Source organism: Hibiscus syriacus, unplaced genomic scaffold (genome assembly GCF_006381635.1).
Source record: "Hibiscus syriacus cultivar Baekdansim isolate YM2019G1 unplaced genomic scaffold, ASM638163v2 tig00112289_pilon, whole genome shotgun sequence".
Classification (NCBI taxonomy): Eukaryota; Viridiplantae; Streptophyta; class Magnoliopsida; order Malvales; family Malvaceae; genus Hibiscus; species Hibiscus syriacus.
In genome coordinates, this window is record NW_024063295.1 from 1,291,027 (window position 1) to 1,310,592 (window position 19,566).

Here is a 19,566-nt window from a genome sequence, read left to right on the forward strand (position 1 = left end):
AAAAAACCCTCAAAAACCGTTGACAAAATCTTAGAAAACATAATACCAACCAATGTCGTAGGTTCAACGAACGATGCTTCAAAAGTCATCCCCAAGGAGGTTTCGTCAGAATTATGAACAAATATTGGAAACATTGATCGAACGAATGGTACCAATTCCAAGAAAGAAATGCTGCCCCAACCAAAATAATAAGGATTGGCATTTGGAAAGCAGAATAACAATTGAATAATGTCTTTGATATACCTTCGGTTTAGCAGGCCTAATCTCCATGGAATCAGGCCTTGGGGTTTCATGTTCCAAAGCTTATGACAAAGTCGTTGTAACATTTAGGAAGACTACACATCAATTCGGAAAACTCTGATTGTCGTGTTAGCAGAATTAAGCAATCGTATATCCGTTCCGATTCAGGGTGAGACTTATCTCTAACAATGAACTCAAAAACAGTACCATTGACCTCGATTGAGCTACAACCAGGGGTCTTCTCTACTCCCCTTTCTCTCATCATCTTCCTAACTTTTCTTGCTTCTTCCCACATATTTGCATCCCCATACATGTTGGCAAGCAGTACATAAATGCCACTATCATGAGGGTCAAGTTCCAGAAGTTTTAAAGCAGCTCTTTCTCCCATTAGAAAATCTCCATGCATTCGACATGCAAAGAACAATGCTCCCCACACCACGGCATCAGGCTCAATTGTCATGCTCTTGATAAGCCCTTCGGCTTCATCCAAAAGCCCAGCCCTACCGAGAAGGTCCACCATACACGAATAGTGCTTAAGCTGAGGAGACAGATTGAACTTAGATGTCATCTGGATGAAGCATGTACGACCCTCTTCCACCAAACCACCGTGACAACAAGCTGACAAAACCCCGAGAAAGGTAACCTCATCTGGCCTCAAACCGACTTCAATCATCTCCGAGAAATAAGATAGGGCGTCACTTGCATTTCCGTGAAGAGCCAAACCTCCGATAATTGATGTCCAAGTCAAGGAATTCCTAGATGGCATTTCATGGAAAACCTGAAGAGCCTTTTTGATGTTCCCAGATTTAGCATACATGTCAATTAGAGCAGTCCCCAACACAACATTTAAATGAAATCTGTGCTTTTCGATATAATGATGAATCCAAATTCCGATATCGAGGGCCCAAGTTGTGAGCATGCAGATAAACAATGAACCATGGTAACCTCATCCGGATCCATACCGCCATCCTGCATTTCATGAAACAAAGCCAAAGCCTCCTTACTGCGTTTGGCTTGAATGTAACCCCCGATTATCGCATTCCATGGTACAACGTCCTTCTCAGGCATCTCGTCTAAAAGCTTCCTAGCAGCATCCAAAAGCCCAAATCTAGTATATCCAACGATCATTGTAGTACAAGAAACAATCGTTTTCTTCTCCATGTTATCGAATATCCTTTGTGCTCTCTCAAGACTCCCACACTTAATATACATGTCCATGAGTGCATTAGACAGTGGAACTGTCAAATTCAATCCATGATCTTCAATATACTTATGAAAATATCTCCCTAGTTTCAAATTTCCCAACTGTGCACATGAAGAAACCATCCCAATCATCGTCACCTGATCAGGCTCGACTCGCTCCTCTTGCATTTTCCTATAAAGTCCTATTGCCTCCTTCGCTCTCCCACTCCTAACATAGCCATTAATCAAAGAATTCCAAGAAACCAAATCTCTCACACAACTTTCATCAAACACCTTAGCTGCAAACTCCAATTCCCCAGACAACACCAAAAAGTGAATCACCCCATTGTGAACATACATATCTGCATCAAAACCCAATTTCAGAACATGGCCAAGAATCTCAAACCCCAAATATTTCAACATCAAAAAGGAGCAAACTTTAATCAAAGAAGGGTAAGTATAATTATCCGGCCTAGTACACCCATTATCCCTAAGCATCCGCTTATAAACAAAAACAGCTTCGATGGGGTTTTCACTCTCGGCACAGCCTCTAATAGTAACATTCCACGAAAAAATATTTGGGTTTTGCAGACTGTAGAGAATTTTGAAGCAATGGTCAAGGTTTTTGTGTTCTGACAAGGCGCAGAAAGCGATAAGGCGGCTGGAAAAGAACCAATCCGACATTAAGCCATTGATTGTCATTTGGGATTGGATTTGTTTTAGTTGGTGCAAACATTTGGATTTCTGTAGGATTGAGAGAAGTGGGTTATGGGGAAACAAAGCGGATGTTTTGTTACAGTTGGTGGGGGGGCTTTTTGCTTCGGAAGGAGGAAGCGAACGCGTGTGAAGAGAGGAACAAGATGAATAAAGGGGAGAAGGGTTTAAGAGTGGCTTAGAAACTGAATGCAGAGATCTGAAATTTGATGATAACATAGAGAAGGGTCATCTGTTGTAGCTCACTTCTTCGCTTGTTGTTTTATGATGAGTTGAATAAAGGCCGGACGGAAATCGATGGCTCCAAAGATGACGACAAATCTAATGCAGCATGCCACGTAATGTAACGAGAATTTTATTTAAGGGTAAACTACAAGGATGATCACTCAACTATTTTCCTTTTTATTTTAACTATCCATGTTTAGATTTGTTTCAATTAGACCATCTAATCATTTAGAAGGTTCAATCAAACTATATGTCCTTGAAATTTAACTCAAACTATATGTCCTTGAAATTTAACTCAATGATGACGTATTAGTTAAAATTTTTAGCATAATTATATATTTTGTCTCTGTTATTTATATATTCTATAAATTTAGTCTTACTTTTAATAAATTAAAATAAATTTAACCTTCAAATAAAATGATGCTTTGTGTCATTGATGACAAGTGTCATGACATGTATCATGACATGTGTCATCATTGAAGGATTAAATATATTTTAATTCAATTGATTTATTTTCCATCAATCAGAGGGTGACACGTATTTAAATGAACTACTAATATACCAATAAGAGGGTGTCATATATATATATATATATATATATATATATATATATATATATATATATATATATATATATCATAAAATACTAATATAATAAATAATATATTAATTTTAGGTAGCATGTCATTTTTTATTATTTAAATGATGACATTATATTACCTTACGGGACATATTAGTATTACCGTTAATTTTTTAATGTTAGGTGACCAAAACGAAACAAAAGTGTAAGTTTAATGATGATTTTGAAAAGAAAATAGTTGATTGGCTAAATCAGAACAATGAGAATTGTTAGGTGACTAAATACATAGGTTACCCAATAACTTTTAATTTAACAAAAATTATATAAATCTATAGAACAGTTACATTTGCTAGTATATAGAAAAGGTGAGAAAAATACATTTATTTATAATTTCATCTCAGCGTGGATTACCTCACAAAATTAGCATGCTTCTTTAGATTTACATGGCTAAAGAGGGAGCGGAAGTCTGCCTTGTATGCCTTAGCCAAGTCTTACTTCCAAAACTTAAATGTGATACAAGAGCTATTAATGGTTGCACGTATCAATCTGAACCTTGCCTTGCAGTCTATCAATGCCGTGTGAAGTGGGTTCTAAAGATGTATCAGAACTCCTGTAACCTATTTCGAGTTCTTTTTGCCTCAGTTGCAATACGCTCTGTTGATTCTCGATTGACATCCTTCCGTTCTCCAGCCTTAACCTCTGTAGTTCTCGATCTTTCTTATCGCAATACCTCAGCCATTTAAATCGTTGTTTTTCAAGCTCAAAAGCTTCCGACTGTAACTTCACTCATTCCTCATGAAGTTGCAGCATCCTCCTCTTGATCCAATCCTTTCGCACCGATGATGACCTTGTAGAGTCTTGAAATCCTTCCATCTCCAACTTGAACTGTCATGGCCAGCACATTGCGATCCGTAATGACCTTCCTCTACACTTGCTTTCTTCCTCTCATTGAGCTCAGGGATCCTTTCCCCACAAATAGCATTATTATCATCTTCATTGTCCATTTCATAATCATCCTCATTGTCATCTTCTTCCTCCTCGTACCTGTTATTGTCTTTCAAGCATCTCTCAGGAAGTATACATCCCTGGATATCAAGATCCTGGCAATTGGGTATACTCTGTCCATTATGGTAAGCACACATTTCTTGGTAAAATAAATGTTTCGAGCTCAAAATCTTCTTGACGTCTTCCTTGGCCTTACGCAAGAGGTGAGGCATCGAGTCCATTACAGAAGGATTCTCGACTACACAACTAGTTTCTCTCCCAAGAATATCATTCAATTTCTTATATCTCTTGTTCAAGTCATTGAATTTATCCTCACATTGTTGAGGTGAAACATGAGAACCTTTACAGATCATTATCTTTGATACTGTTTTCCACTTACCCTTCTTTTGTGTTTAAGTCGTTCCACACCCTCGATCGTACCATCATCTCCCACACAAGAAACAACAGCTATTAGAAGCCTAACCACATTATCTGTCCATTTCGTTCTCTTCCATGGCCATTCATTCTTGCATTTACCCCCACTGGAATTCTCACCATTTCCATCTTCGTTGTAACTTGGCTCATCTTCTTCACTCATGCTTCCATCCGTCACAGCAATAACGGGACCAACTCCCTTCCCTTTACTTACATCCGTTGAAAAGCCTTTCCAGTTCAAGCCTTTTGCCTCCATTAATCAATGGAATGGTTCGAGTTTTCAAGGCCAATCATCATGAACATATGATTGTGTGGCACCATGGAAGGTTGACCCAACTGGGGTTGTTGATCTCTGTGAATGGATGACTCGATATCAAACAGCCCTCGACTCGGACCCGATAAAAGCCCACCTCTTAAATCTGAATTATCCATCTAGTCCGAAATCCAACTCCCCCCCCCCCCAATCTACCGTTTGCTTTCACAAAAAAACACAGAAAAACAAACTCAAATTTCCATTATTTATCAGCTAGTTGAATATTCAATACAACAGAAACCTAGCTTCTCTGATCCGATTCAATTAGTCAAATCAAGTTTCTCTCATGCAGATCAATTAGAAAAACCCTAAACAGTTGTAAATTTTAGCAACTCCACTCTTCTTACTAGTTAAAAAAAAGGGTATAGAGAAACTGGGAAAACAACCGATTCGACCAACAATTTTTTATGAACAGTTATCATATCAAAATCCAAAGAATCCTTCAAAGCTTTACAATCCCAAACCTAATCACAGCAAAAATTCAGAGAAAACCCATAAAATCAATAACAATACTAAACAGCATTCAAAAAGAGAAGCTTTATAACTTCTCTCGTACTGTTTGACAATCAAAGGGAGAATAATGAGAAAGCTAAGAAACTAGAACAAAATGATTTTAGTAATTGAATTAAAGAAGTAGATTACCTGTAGTTAATGATCAGCGTAGTAAGCTAAGTTTGCAGCTGAAGTCAGGCAATACCATAGAGCTTTGCAATATGCTTCATTTACGCAGAGTCTAGCTACTAGTCCGATTTGGAAGATCCGATCTCTCAAATCGGATTTTAGATGATTTTTTCTTTCTAATTTAGATCAATCATGTTGATTTTTTGTCATTTTCGTTTGTTTCCAACCCCCTATTAAATTCTTCGTTTGTTTCCAACCCTAAACACCCATTCGAAAAACCTCTCATCCCTTCCTTAAATTACCGTCGTTTTTTTTTTTTTGTCATTTTTGGATATTTTTGGGTCGATTTTCACGTTTGTTGCCTGCATTTCATTAAAATCGAGCTACATTCTCCCATTTACTTCTCAAATCGTGATTTAAGGTATTTTTTAAAATCCTAACTTTTATTTCTTCGAATATTCTTTGTAAATTAGTTCAAAATACATATTCGGTTTAGTTTTCTAAATGATTTCGCACCGTAACATGTTTCGATTTGCACAAATTTCACTATTTTCTTTATTTATTCCAAATTAAAAAAATTATATATTTCGAATTTCATTGATTAATTATATATATATTATAAGCTAATTTATTTAGTTTATCTACATAGAAATATATTTAACGTTCATTTCAAAACTTACGCATATTTGTTCATATTTAGCTTCCATTACGTTTATATATATATATATATATTATTTACAATTTTTTTGTTATTTATACGTTTATAATTCTATATATACATTTATATTTATATTTATTTTTAAAAATATATTATTTCTTTTTTTTACTCGTGCATGTATTTAAACTCTTTAAGCCCATAAGTTTATTTAATTTTCATTACCTTGATATTGTATACTCTTTTGAGTATTGGGAATTGATATTAGCATACGTATATATATTGTGCAATTTTGTAGGTTTATCGATCCCGTTTTATTCCAATATGTCTAAACGAGCCCATTCTTCCCGATCCCACCCTCCTCCCCGAGCACCTTCTCCTCAAAATCAACCTTCAAACCCTATTCCCAATCTCGTTCCTAATCCAAATAAGCTTACCATTCAAAATTCGTGCTTTGATAAACTCGGTCCTTTGGCATCGATACTTGCAATTCTTTGAGTCTTTAACCCTTAGGGGCGAGTGTATGCCTTCTTTTTCCGCCATGACCGAGCTAAATTTCAAATACCTTCTACAACTCCAATCTTAGAAACTAGACAACACCTTCTATTCAAATGTTGTTTGTGTTGTTGATCAAACTCTAAATGCCACTGTTAGTATTGGCTCCTATCTCATGGGGCAATATCTTCACATAGATGCCACTTTTATAGCCCAAGACTTAGGTCTAGAGGTTAAGGGTATAGACAATGAGAGATATATTGTAGAATCCCCTTATAAGGTTGGTCATAATGTCAATACCCTAGACATTCATGAGTGTTTCTTACTTCTTATTATCACTTGGTGGTTTCGACCATCCAGTGGTAAATTCTCCACCCTTCGTACCGTTGATATTTGGTGGATTCATTGCTTTCAACATCATAAACAAATAAAGTTTCCTCAAATTATCTTTGGTGAGCTTGTCGACGTCATCAACAACTTTCAATCAAAGAAATTTGATACCCTTGTTTATGGTTATCTTTTTAGCCATGTCTTTCTCAAAGTCTGTATCAATGTCTCTCTAGATCCCAATATTCCCTTATCCTCCTACATTCATATTAAATCTCTTTATAAATCGGGATGGGAAAAGCTTGGGAGGACGAGGACAATAAAAAGAAAGCAAGCAGCAGGCTCTACCTCTGGTGCACCTTAGTATCATGACGATGATCTGATACGAGATGTCGATGATCCGATGAATCGTGTTCCTGTTGATCCCCCTCGAGTTGGCAGTGAGGATGCGGGTGTGATTCCACCTTACTTTTAGACGTTCACATGGAGACGATGAACATGAGGTTTGCTACCATAGAGTCTCACTTCACAGTTTTGGGGACTCATTTTTTGAGATTGGTGCTTGACAGTTATCTTTGGAGGTGATGTATATGGCCTCCCGACACGATATTCATGCTCGATTCGACTTGGTGACGGATATGATTGACGCACTTTCTCGCGACTTTGCTTCCTTCCACACTTCATATTCAATCATGATCCTCCTCCGTCGGACGCCTGATCACTTTTCTTTAATTGACTGTTTATTTTGTGCTCATGTTCGAAATTGCATTTAGAATTTATTGGATATTTTTCATCTTTCGGTTGTGGATGTCCATTTTCATACTTTTGTTATGGCTTTAGATTTTTTATGCACATGGATTCTTATATTTGTTATTTATGTCATTTTGAATGCTTGATATGGTTTATGCTATTTGATATTTGGGACATGTTATGTTTTATGACCATGTTTATTGCTTTGAGAATATTATATATGTTGACTAACCTCGTTTGGTGTGTTTGATCTTCACAGCTTTATTTGTATCTTGTTTTTAAACTTTTTGATTTAACAAAAAAGTGGAGAAATGTTAGAATAAGGCGAAGTAGTTCTTTCAAGAAAATCTTAATCTTAAAATATTTCGAAAGTTTTTTATATCAAAAAGGGAGAGATTGTTGAACCATGCTTTGAGATTTTGATATACCAAAAGTAATAAGTTTAAAGAAATTTTAAGGTTATTTTTAATTCAGTTTTTAAACATGTATTCGATTCAACCATTCGAATATAGAAATTAGTTTTAAAGTCAAAAACTTCATAATTGCTTCTTATTCTTTTGAAAAATTCAAGTCATATACTGGAAATATTTTTCAATCATTTTTACAAAGGGTTTCGGATCTTAATCGAGTCAAAAATCAATTTTTAACACTGGAGTATCGATACTTCAAGAACAATATTGATAGTGTTCATGTGGTACTTGTAATACCCCAAAAATCTAGATGATGACCAAAATGAAAATTTGGAAAGTTTGATGGTCAAAGTAGAAAATTGGGAAAAAGTTTAGGGAATTAAGTGATAATTTCCTAAAAAGAATTTTATTCCATAAATAGATGGTCTACTCTTGAGAGTGGAGTTTTATAGAAATCATATTTTTGGATTTGGAGTTTTAGTAAAGAAAAACTAGAAAGGGTTAAAGCCGATAAGGAATCGGTAATTCGGATCGAGTTTGAATTTTACGAAAATTTGAAGGATGTTATAAGATGGTTGGAAATATTATTTTAATATTTTGGATCAGAGAAATTTGGTTTGGAAATATGCAATTTTTCAGATTTAACTGAAACAATAAAATTTAGTGACTAAAACGCAAGTTTTGAAAATTTCAGGGCATTTTCGTAGGTCAAAGTCAAATTAAATTATATTTGACTTTGTAATATCAGATGGCTTGGTTTTATGGTGATTTGGAGATTCATTAAGGGTGTTTTGGTCTTATCACAATTAAATGAATAATATATTCATTTAAAGTGGAATGAAATGTAAATTAAGATGACATTTCAACCAAATGTGTTCATCTTCTCCTCCAAAAACTGCGTGGGTTTCTTCAAAGGTAAGAGATCTTCAACTCATTTTTCAAGCAATTTCTTTAGGATTATGAGTATGATGAAAATAGAAAATGGTTATTTGCGAAAAACGCTATCATTTGATATCAATATTGCATGATAATCTTGCTTGATTCAAATATCCCCAAATCTGAAAATTTGGGTTTATACTATGGTTGTTAACTTGATGATGATTATTGATGATTTTGAGGTTGTAAGAATTGATGAAGAACATAAGGATGAGGTTAAAGAAAAACAGTGTAGATTTTGGGAATTACAGTAGGTTCGAAAATTCACCAGAAAATATATAAAAATAATTTGGAGGTTATTTTTATATATTGTGTTCATATATGGATCTAGTTTCGTTTAAAAGAAACGGGGATCAATTTCAAGTTATATACAAATAGATATGAATTGTTAACTGAGGAAAGGTCAGAAAAGTCAGACAACAGAATTCTGTAACAAAACAGATTATGTTGGTGAACTTTGAAAATTCACCATAAATTGTAAAGAATGAATTAGAATGATTTATTTATATGGATAGATTCGTATTTGAGTCTAGTTTTCAATGGAAAAAACGGAATTAAATTCCAGTGTGTGTATCAATACAGTTTAATGATTCTTTAAAGGTAGTACGAGTTGTCTGAATTCTGGAAATTGATTATTTTGGGAAGATTGAAATGATTGGTGATTTAAGTACAACAATTGCATAGTTGGGGTACTTAAATGTATTTATGCTTTTGTAAAAGCATTTGAATGGAAATAATTTCAATGTTGGAATTATTGGTATTAAGAATTTAAGTGGTAAAATGGTGAAGACCATTTTGAGTAAATGGGAAAAGTTGGTTTCAATGTTATAAGGAATTATTAAGAGTAAATATTTTGATAGATGATGAATTTCAAATATGGTGGAATGTATTTATGTTAGTAAAATACTAACATATGGATTATTATGAATTGATGATTTATACAGATTGTGATTGATTTGTAATCGAAGCAAATCAAATATAAAAGGGCTTATGGTGGACAATAGTGAGGCTTATATATTTTGAAAGACATAAAGTGTCAAGGTGAGTGCAATACATGCATGAAATTATACATGGATGTTTTATACATCATAAGGAAGACTTGCGATAAGTCGACCTTGTTTATATCGGCATGATTTTATATCATTTTTATAAATTGACATTGATATGTCAAAGTATGAAACTAAAATGCATTGATCATGAAAAATGTGATATTTTACCATGAATGTTTTCGGGTATGAACTGCCCAATTTTAAATATTAATGATATACTTTGCCATGGATTGATCGAATAAAATAGACTATATGCCCAAAGTAAGTCATTGAGGGACAGGGTATAGTTGGCATGCCATAGAGTATAGCAGCTGCAGGTTTATAATACACTTCGGTGTATATGGTGGGTACGACCTTATGTGTAATACATTTCGGTGTATATGGTGAGCACGACCTTATGTGTAATACACTTCGGTGTATATGGTGGGCACGACCTTATGTGTAGCACTACGGTGCAAATATTACTCGAATACCTAGGGTCCTCAGGGTTGTATATTGGGGTATAGGCTATGATTTATGGTTTATTGCTTAATAAATGGTAAGCATACAAATAAGCTTACGAGCTTTTGGAATAATGGCAAGTATATGGGTAAAATAAGCTTACGAGCTTATGGAATTTAAATGGTAAGTATATTGGAAAAAAATATAAGCTTACGAGCTTATGGAATTTAAATGGTAAGTATAATGGAAAAAAAATATAAGCTTACGAGCTTATGGAATTTTAAATGGTAAGTATTTTGGTAAAATAAGCTTACGAGCTTATGGGATAAATGGTAAGGGATTTTATATTATTTTGATCATGGTAAAATGATTTTATGGAAACTCAATTTTTGACATTGAAAATCATGCATGAATTGTATTGCACTGTTAAATGTTTTAATTGCCTCACTAAGTTTATACTTAGCGTGTGATGATTTTCACGCGTAGGTAAAAAGCAAAGAATAAGTATAAAGAGTTCGGAACGCCATCAAGCACCGAGAGGTATATTTCAATATCAGTAAGACATCCTATGATGGAATTTGATGTAGATAGTGGCATGTAACTTGATAATGTTAAATTTATTTTGTTGAATTAATTTTGGAAATTTTTATAGTGCTGAAAGGTTAATTTTTATGAATTTATATGTAAATTTTCGGAAGTTACTGTAGCATGAACAGTAACCACGTTTTAAGCAAATTTTTCCAAATATATTTGGGGTACCAATTCCCCTGCTACATGGAATCGATTCCCCCACTGTTCACTATTCGGGTACTATTTACTATTCATAATTAAAAATATTTTGAATTAAATTGGTTACAACGAAACGTAATTTTTATGATATGATAATTTTATAATATCATTTACTGTTTTAAGAAAATAAATTTTAAATCGCTTTCGAATCGTAAAATGGTTTTAGAAAATACGGGTGACATCCGTAATCTGTATAGGTATAATTATATGGGTTATGGGTGTTACAGTACTGATACAAGTATCGATACCAATGTGTAAAAATACACTGAAGTATCGATACTGGTATCGATACCCCTTTATGTTTTTGACAAACTCGATTGTAGTAGGCTATTTTTGTACCTGTCGACACCGTTTTTCGCCCGGACAGGAAAAACTTAGTACGACTTTGGGGGTTCTCTTTGAAAAAGGTTTTGAAATATTTTGGAGTCGACATCGACCTTTTGGGTTAGGTAGGTCGAATACCTAAAAAATTTCTTTTAAAAGAGTTTTTAAGAAAATATCATATTAAAAAGATAAACCAGACTAAGTGTAACCAAATATTCATTTTTTTGTAATAAAAAAGGGGTTCAGGGATCGATTATGTGTGGGGAAGGATAAGCACACCCACAACGCCCAAAATTGGTACATCATCGATTAAAAATTGTCTCTAATAGTGAAAATCTAAGAATTTGAATACAAATTTAAATTATGATCCATTATTCCAAATTCAACCATGCAATTTTATTGAACAGAAGATTCTAAGGAGAAATAAAAAAAATTCAATATTTCCAATCGAAGAGAAAATAATCCCTAAAATACTTTAGGACAAATATTTCTCTTTCCAACTAAAATGAAAAGAATATAATAATTTCTCCCAAGAACTTGAGATTAAAATAATTTGATTTGACCAAGAAAAAATCAATTAATCCAAATTAAAACTTTAATTCGAAAAGATAAGGGATGTTCAATTATTTAAAAAATCGAGACATAATCCCTAATAAAATTAGGCGAATTGTCTTGATAAGTTTAAATAAAGAGAAAATAAATTCAGTGACCGAAAATGCCTTATATATACGATTTTAACCAATATTTTTTGGATTTGCAACAATAACCAACAAATTCGCAACGCGATTCCAAATTTGCAACACGAACTCCAATTTCACAACAAAGTTTCCAAATTCGCAACTCAGCTTAATTACCGATATAGGTAAACACGGTAGAAAAAACAACTCGCATTTGCCAATTTCGCAACTCGAATTCGCCAATTTCGCAACTCAATTACCGATATAGGTAAACATAGTAGAAAAAATCCGCAACTCGAATTCGTCAATTTTTTTACCTATATCGATAATTGAGTTGCAAAATTGGCGAATTCGAATTGCGAATTTGAAAACTGAGTTGCGAATTTGGGAAATTCGTGTTGCGAATTTGGAAACTGTGTTGCGAAATTGGAGTTCGTGTTGCGAATTTGATATCGCGTTGCGAATTCGTTGGTTATTTTTGCAAATCCAAAAAAAATTAATTAAAATCGTATATTATAAGGCATTTTCGATCACTGAAGTTATTTTCTCTTAAATAAAAGAACATTTCTTTTTTTCTTTAATCTTGATTAAATTAAGCAAACTCTATTTTTTAGGTTATTCTAATAGGGTATTTATTTATTTTAAAATATCAAAATAGGACATCTATTACTTTAAGACAGTCCTTTCTTAATATTTTAAAATAAATAAATACTACCTTTAATTTAGTTATGAAATCAGTCGAGTTATGCTTATGATGCTTTCATACATATTCGGAACGTCTAGATCTATATGCACAAAAAATTGACATGGAAAATGAGGAAAATAAATCTTAATAAATTGAGCGAAATATTGTAATCCATTTACTGTGAAATTAATCAAAATAGGCATAGAAATACATTTAACAATTTTAAAATTTAAATATGCTAAGCAAGGTGAAGAAATATTTAACAAATTAATAAATCATGTTCAATGATAAAAATTTTAAACTTTAGTGGCCAAAATATAAACACGATAAAAGCAAAGGTCAAGGATAAACATCACACAAACATAGGTGCTTAATTAAAATAAAATCATACCATAACATAAGGACCAAAATGTAAGATAGCAAAATAAAGCATTCAATGTGACAAAAATATGAAACATGCATATATACTCATGCATACATATTAGGGACATAAGTGATAATTTACAAACATGATGAATTAAAATACAAATAAAATCCATTCATAAATAGTAAATAAGGACTAAATAACAAGAACAACAAATTTTAGAGGTCTAATAATAAACATATAACAAGTCATAGCTAATATACAAATATCACATAATATGAGTATCAAAACAGAATAAAATTAAATTAAAAGCTCTATTGTGTAATAATTACAAGACTAAAACATAATACAATCGAAACATAAGGGATTAAACTAGGTATAAAGTCAAAGTCAACACAAAGTCAAACTTAGTGACTAAAACAAAACAAAAGAAAGTAAAATACCGAAATTAAAACAAGTAAAACTGAGAATATAACATGTTAGTGACTAAATTGAAACAAATGTAAAAATAGGATCTCAAAATCAAATGATAAAATAAATGAGGAAATGGTGGCTAAATTAAAATAAATGCAAACAAAGTGTCATAAATAACATAAAATAAAATACAGAAATGACCAAAATAAAACATAACATGGAGATTAAATCAAAACAAACAATAAAAACTGAATCTAGTGACCTAGACATAAAACACGCGAAACATACAAGGACTAAACTGAAAATAACCCTAAGAATATATAACAAGCATAGAAAATGGGAAAAATAACAAAAGCAGTCCCTACAGGTGATCACTTTACAAAACACGCTTAACTTAGGGGACCTAAGTGCAATTTCCCCTTAAGTTTTCTATAAATATTAACATTTTCTTATATATATATATATATATATTCATTTCATTTTTTAATATTTTTAGAGAGAGAGGGGAGACCCTTTCTCTAGGAAACCAGTGGGTGGTCGGCCACTCACCTTCGTTGGCCTCCGTGCCGTCCGTCGTTGCACCCCCGTGCCGTCGCCGTCGTCGGTGGCCGATGGCCACCAAATTACATAAAAAGGTTCATCTCAGCCTCCCTGTTTCCGATCTGGGGTTGGTTTTGCTTGAACCGCCCCAAACTCCACGAATCAAGTCAGAATCTTTCGACTTTCCTCTCCTCAATCTACCACTGTCCACCGTTGGATCACCGCCACTTTTAGATATGTTGTTCACCATCCGCTTCTCCACATTCTCACCGTTTGGATCGTCAAGATGAGTCCTCGACCGTTGGTGAAGTGCCCTACCAAACAGTAATATTCCTTTCATTCTTTTTTTTGTATTTTTTGTTTTATTGGCATTTGTTTGGTTTTGTTTTTTAAATTAAAAGAAGAAAGGAAGAAAAAAACATAGAAAAATGAAAGTGTGTTAATTGTTATTGATTTCTTGAAATGGGAAGTGATTATAAAAGATTTTTTTAGAAAAGAAAGGAAAATATGGAGCAAAATCGGGGTTCCCCTCATTTTTCTTTTTTCAGTTCTATTTGAACCTCCCCCTTTTACAATAAAGTTGGGGCTCTTTTCTAATTCCCAAACCATGATATAATTTCTTTTGATTTTCTTATGTAGTTTGTTGCTACAACGTGATGTAGATAGCATGTAGCTGATAGGGCATGGGTGCTCGGTTGGTGATGGCAGCAGCATGGCTTGGGCAGGGTATGACCTCGGCAGTGATGATGATAATTCACGTGGGATGCTGGAGATGGCAGCTAAGCGGGTCAGTCAACCGGATCGGATCTCGGGTGAAACCTTGGGCCTAGTACTAGGCTTCGGGTGGGTCATTTGTAATATAGGTCGGTTGGCCCATGTCCGGCTCTGTTTTGGTTTGTTGGGGCTGACCTCAATTGGGACTCGAGATTAGGCCTGCAAAACAATGTAGCATATAAATAATAATAATAATAATAATAACAATAATAATAATATATTTAAAAGGGGACGAAAAACAAGTGTCTACAGTTGCCCGTCTTTTCCCATTCTTGTGTTAACAAGAATAGAGCAAAGACGAAGAGACAATGCGTTTTTCGTCCAGTAAACTTCAAGGATTGAAATATGAGAAGGGATATGTTCCATTGTTACTCAGGGAATGTTAGATCTGGGGATGTTGATCCAAGGTGATGCTTCTGATTCGAAGTGTTGTGAAAAAGGTTGAACAAGCTCTTCATTATGAATTCTCCACGGGCAATGTTGGTCCCTCGAGTGAGGTGTTGTTGATTCAACTCCATATATGATGAATCAAGTATGGGAAATATTGAAAACACCCTGCCCGAAGGTCGTATGGATGGTCCGAAGGACTTATCATCTTGCTCGAAAGACTTATAGATGGCCCGAATGACTTACACATCATGCTCGAAAAACTTACTAATGGCCTGAGGAATTAAGCATCATGCTCGAAAGACTTACTGATGGCCTGAAGGACTTACTCATCATGCTCGGAAGACTTATTGATGGCCCGAAGGATTTATGCTGATTCAAATTATTGTGAATCAATTAATAGGAAATGTTAACCCCTCTGGTGGGGTGTTGATGATTCGAAGTGTTTTGAATCGAGAAAAGGAAATGTTAACCCCTCTGGTGGGGCGTTGTTTATTCGAAGTGTTGTGAATCGAGCAAAGGAAATGATGAAAATAACCTGTCCGAAGGTATTATGGATGGCCCGAAGGACTTAAGTTGATTCGAAGTGCTTGAATTGAGCAAATGAAATGTTAACCCCTCTGTGGGGCGTTGCTGATTCAAAGTGTTGTAAATCGAGCAAATGAAATGTTGAAAACATCATGCCCGAAGGTCTTATGGATGGCCCGAATGACTTAAGCTGATTCGAAGTGTTGTGAATCAAGCAAATGAAATGTTGGAAACATCTTGCCCGAAGGTCTTATGGATGGCCTAAAGGACTTAAGCATCATGCTGGAAAGACTTACTGATGACCCAAAGGATTTACTCATCAAAAAACTCTTAAAAATCAAGCTTAGTTTCTTAAAAACTTTTGTTTAAAATTATCATCAAGAAACCCCTAAAAATTAGGCTTAGCTTCTTTAAAAATTAATTTTTAAACTCATTTGAAAATCATCAAGAAACTTCTGAAAATCAGACTTAGTTTCTAAAAAACACATTAGTTGGGTAACATGTCCCACTTAAAAAATAATGATTATTATGTGTATTGGGTTTCTTAATTTTTGAGGTTCTGCAACTATTAATGTAATTCCCTCCATTTGAGGCTTGAATTCTGATTTTTCTTTTCATTCTTTTATTTCCTTGGAAAATCTGTAAAATATTCATTGATGCATGAATTGTGAATGCAATATATATGTATCTATATGTACTGCATGGTGTTCTTATATGTAGAAATGTTTATCAGTAATTTTTTTACTTCAAAATGGAGATCTCGGTCTTCGTTCACTTGATCACTCTTGTATGGAGTTTGCCCCCAATGTCAGCATGGTTAGGCTAATCATCTGGAACAATCATGTCTCTCCCATTTTCTATCTTTTGTCTTGTTTCTTCAACATGATTATAGAAGAAATGTTTCATCCCTTGAATTCTCGTTGCGATCAGGTAGATGACTGGGCCTTTTACACGTCTTTGACTCGATTTTCAATCAAAATTGTTTCTCAAGAGTCATTGGCTAATTACAGCGTGAATGGTTCAACTCAAGGTGACCTCTTTTTGTGTTCATCTTTCGACCCTGGCACTCCAAGCGACGGGGTCATTCACCATGTCTATTTGGTTTAAATCTTGTGATCTTTATGACATCTGGTTTAGGTAATGCCCCAACGTGGGTACTCATAGCTCTTTTTGTGCCAAAATCTTAATCTTGAATGGTCTCACTCTTGTGTCGCTAATAAAAAATCATATGCCATCAACAGAAATGATATCGAATGATGCTAAAATCATATAGAAACTTAAAAAGTGATCAATTTTTCTAAAAGAAGTGTCTTGAATCTTTTCTCCGAGTTGATATATGTGTCACTTTCAACTATGACGATCGTCTGCTTCTGAAAATGTTAAAAGTTCTGTCTTCCAGTCATTCGAATCTCTCAGATTATTTACTTTTGAGAAATGCTTTATTGTTCTGGCATCTTTTGTTCTTTTTCTCCTGTAGGGGCAGAATAAGCCTCACCTGCTTCAAGGACCTTCTTCACTTGAGATTGTCCTATTTGAAAATGTTTCTCTTCTTTCTTTTATTTTAGAAATGTGAAAAAATTGAATAAAATTAAAAATGTTGTCATTTTCTTTCGGCTCCCAATCAAAACAAAATGTAAAACAAGAGTTTACTGAATATCAAATAAGTCAAATTTTCTTTGAATCATTCAAAAATTATATACATTTGAAAAGTGTAAAGTTTAATACTGATAAAAGGCTTAGGCTGACTTGGGTAGGTAATGTGTTTCAGGTTAATTTGGGTAGGTAATGTGTTTCAGGTTAATTTGGGGAGGTAATGTGTTTCAGGTTAGCTTCTTGCTTTCTTGATTTTGATGTGTTCATTGATCTGATAAAGCAACCGTCATGCTTCTCTTAGAAATGTTCACTGGTTGCTATCCCTCGTGAGCATATTTGGGTTGTGTAGTGCTTTATCAAGATATGTATAAGATCGTCTTACGTGTAGTGGTTGGCAATCTTCGTATTCGAGCCACCATTTCAGGTTTTCAACTCAAATTCTCCTATAGTTTCAAGACATAATATAAAATTTTACGTCTTGAACCCTCATTTTATTATTTTTCTCTATCATGCATTAAAGATTTTAGAAAACTATTTTTTGCAAATAAAATTAACCCTGAGGGGCGGAATGAAATCTGAAGATAATCTCTCCACTTAGAAATCCATGTATGATTAGAAGGGACTTTTCAGGCACGTAACGTAGGCTAGGGCTCATGATTATGAAAGAAAGGGATAAATAGGCCCAAATAAGTATTTAAGGGTTATTGGACCAAGGATCAATTCATTTTGATGTCTTCAATTTTGTCTTGCTCGATTTGAATTTGCTCGTGCATCTTTTATTCTCTTATTTTCCCTTGGTGTTTTCTAATCTTCTAGCGAATTGACTCTAGATCTTTGAACCGCCCGTCTTGAAGTATTTGATCAATTTTTTTTCTTCTTTCTTCTCTTTTTCTTTTTCTTTTTCTCTTTTTTTTTCTTATTTTTTCTTTCTTTTTTCCTTTTTTTTATTTCTTTCTTTTCTATATTTTTTTATGTCTCATATTTTTGCTATATCTTTCATTTTTTCTCTCTGTGTTGTCAACATGATTTGATCTTCAAACGCTTCGTATTAGTTCTATCTCGTGATATCTTGTTATTTCTCACTTTATTTCCTCATGACTTGCTTATATAGCGAAATTTGTATCGATGGTCTTCACTCATGCGAGCAGATGTCCTTCACCTTTACCCCTAATGTGGAGGGTGATCCTTGGTTAGGGTTGAATCAAAAGAAAAAACTATAGGCTCAAAGGGGACAACAATGGATATATATATATATATATATATATATATAAATAAAACAAAGTCGTTCATCATCTCATACACGAAATTCCTTGTAAAATAGGTATCCTCAAGGGGACGAGTATTCATAATTAACCTTATTTATATGAAAACAATGTAATTAATGCATGATAGAATTATTTCAATGATTCCCTTTATTTTTTTTTCTTCCATTTGTTCATAGTATGCCCCAATTATTCAAATTCTCTTGAAAAAACTTGATCCGCAACACTCCATCTTCTCTTTATTGTAGGAAAGGTCCTCGTTATGCCCCCAAGATTTATTGAGGTTGAGAAATGAATGTTGGTTTTATGTCTAGGAAGGGAAATATATGACTTTAAAGTCATAATTATGAAAAATGAAAGGTTATGGAAAGGTTATTTCTATATGGGAAGGTAAAAATACCAGTTTTGGTGCCTCGGGGAGGATAAGGGCATGACTTTATTGTTTCAGAGGGAAGTGATGTCAAGTTTCGGTCTCTGTTATTTCAGGTAAGAAACCAAGTAATGATTCTTTCGGTTTTGGATGGGGTATGGAAGGTCTAATCTTGTAACATCCCAAAAGTCGGGTCAGTGACTAAAATGCAAAATTTGAAAACTTGGTGTTCAATTTTTAAATAAGTTAAAAGTTTAGGGATCCTATTAGAGAATTCTGATGTTGGATTTAATGACAATGTTTGAAAGTAACATAAAATAAAATACATAAATGACCAAAATAAATTAAAACATAATATGGAGATTAAATCAAAACAAACAATAAAAACTTAATCAAGTGACCTAAACATATAACACACAAAACATACAGGGACTAAACTAAAAATACCCTAAGAATATATAACAATATAGAAAATAGAAAAATCACAAAAGTAGTCCCTACA

The 19,566-nt window shown here is 33.9% G+C and overlaps 1 protein-coding gene and 1 pseudogene across 1 annotated transcript; both read right to left on the reverse strand.

The window, feature by feature from the left end:
- Positions 1-249: 249 nt before the first annotated feature.
- LOC120177503 (pentatricopeptide repeat-containing protein At2g22410, mitochondrial-like) lies at positions 250-2,371 on the reverse strand. The gene is given in 2 exon segments (XM_039183631.1): positions 250-1,143; positions 1,146-2,371. Coding segments are annotated over 2 exon segments (2,064 nt in total). The 5' UTR covers positions 2,356-2,371; the 3' UTR covers positions 250-289.
- Positions 2,372-3,298: 927 nt separating this feature from the next.
- LOC120177493 lies at positions 3,299-5,022 on the reverse strand (annotated as a pseudogene).
- Between the last annotated feature and the right edge of the window lie 14,544 nt (positions 5,023-19,566).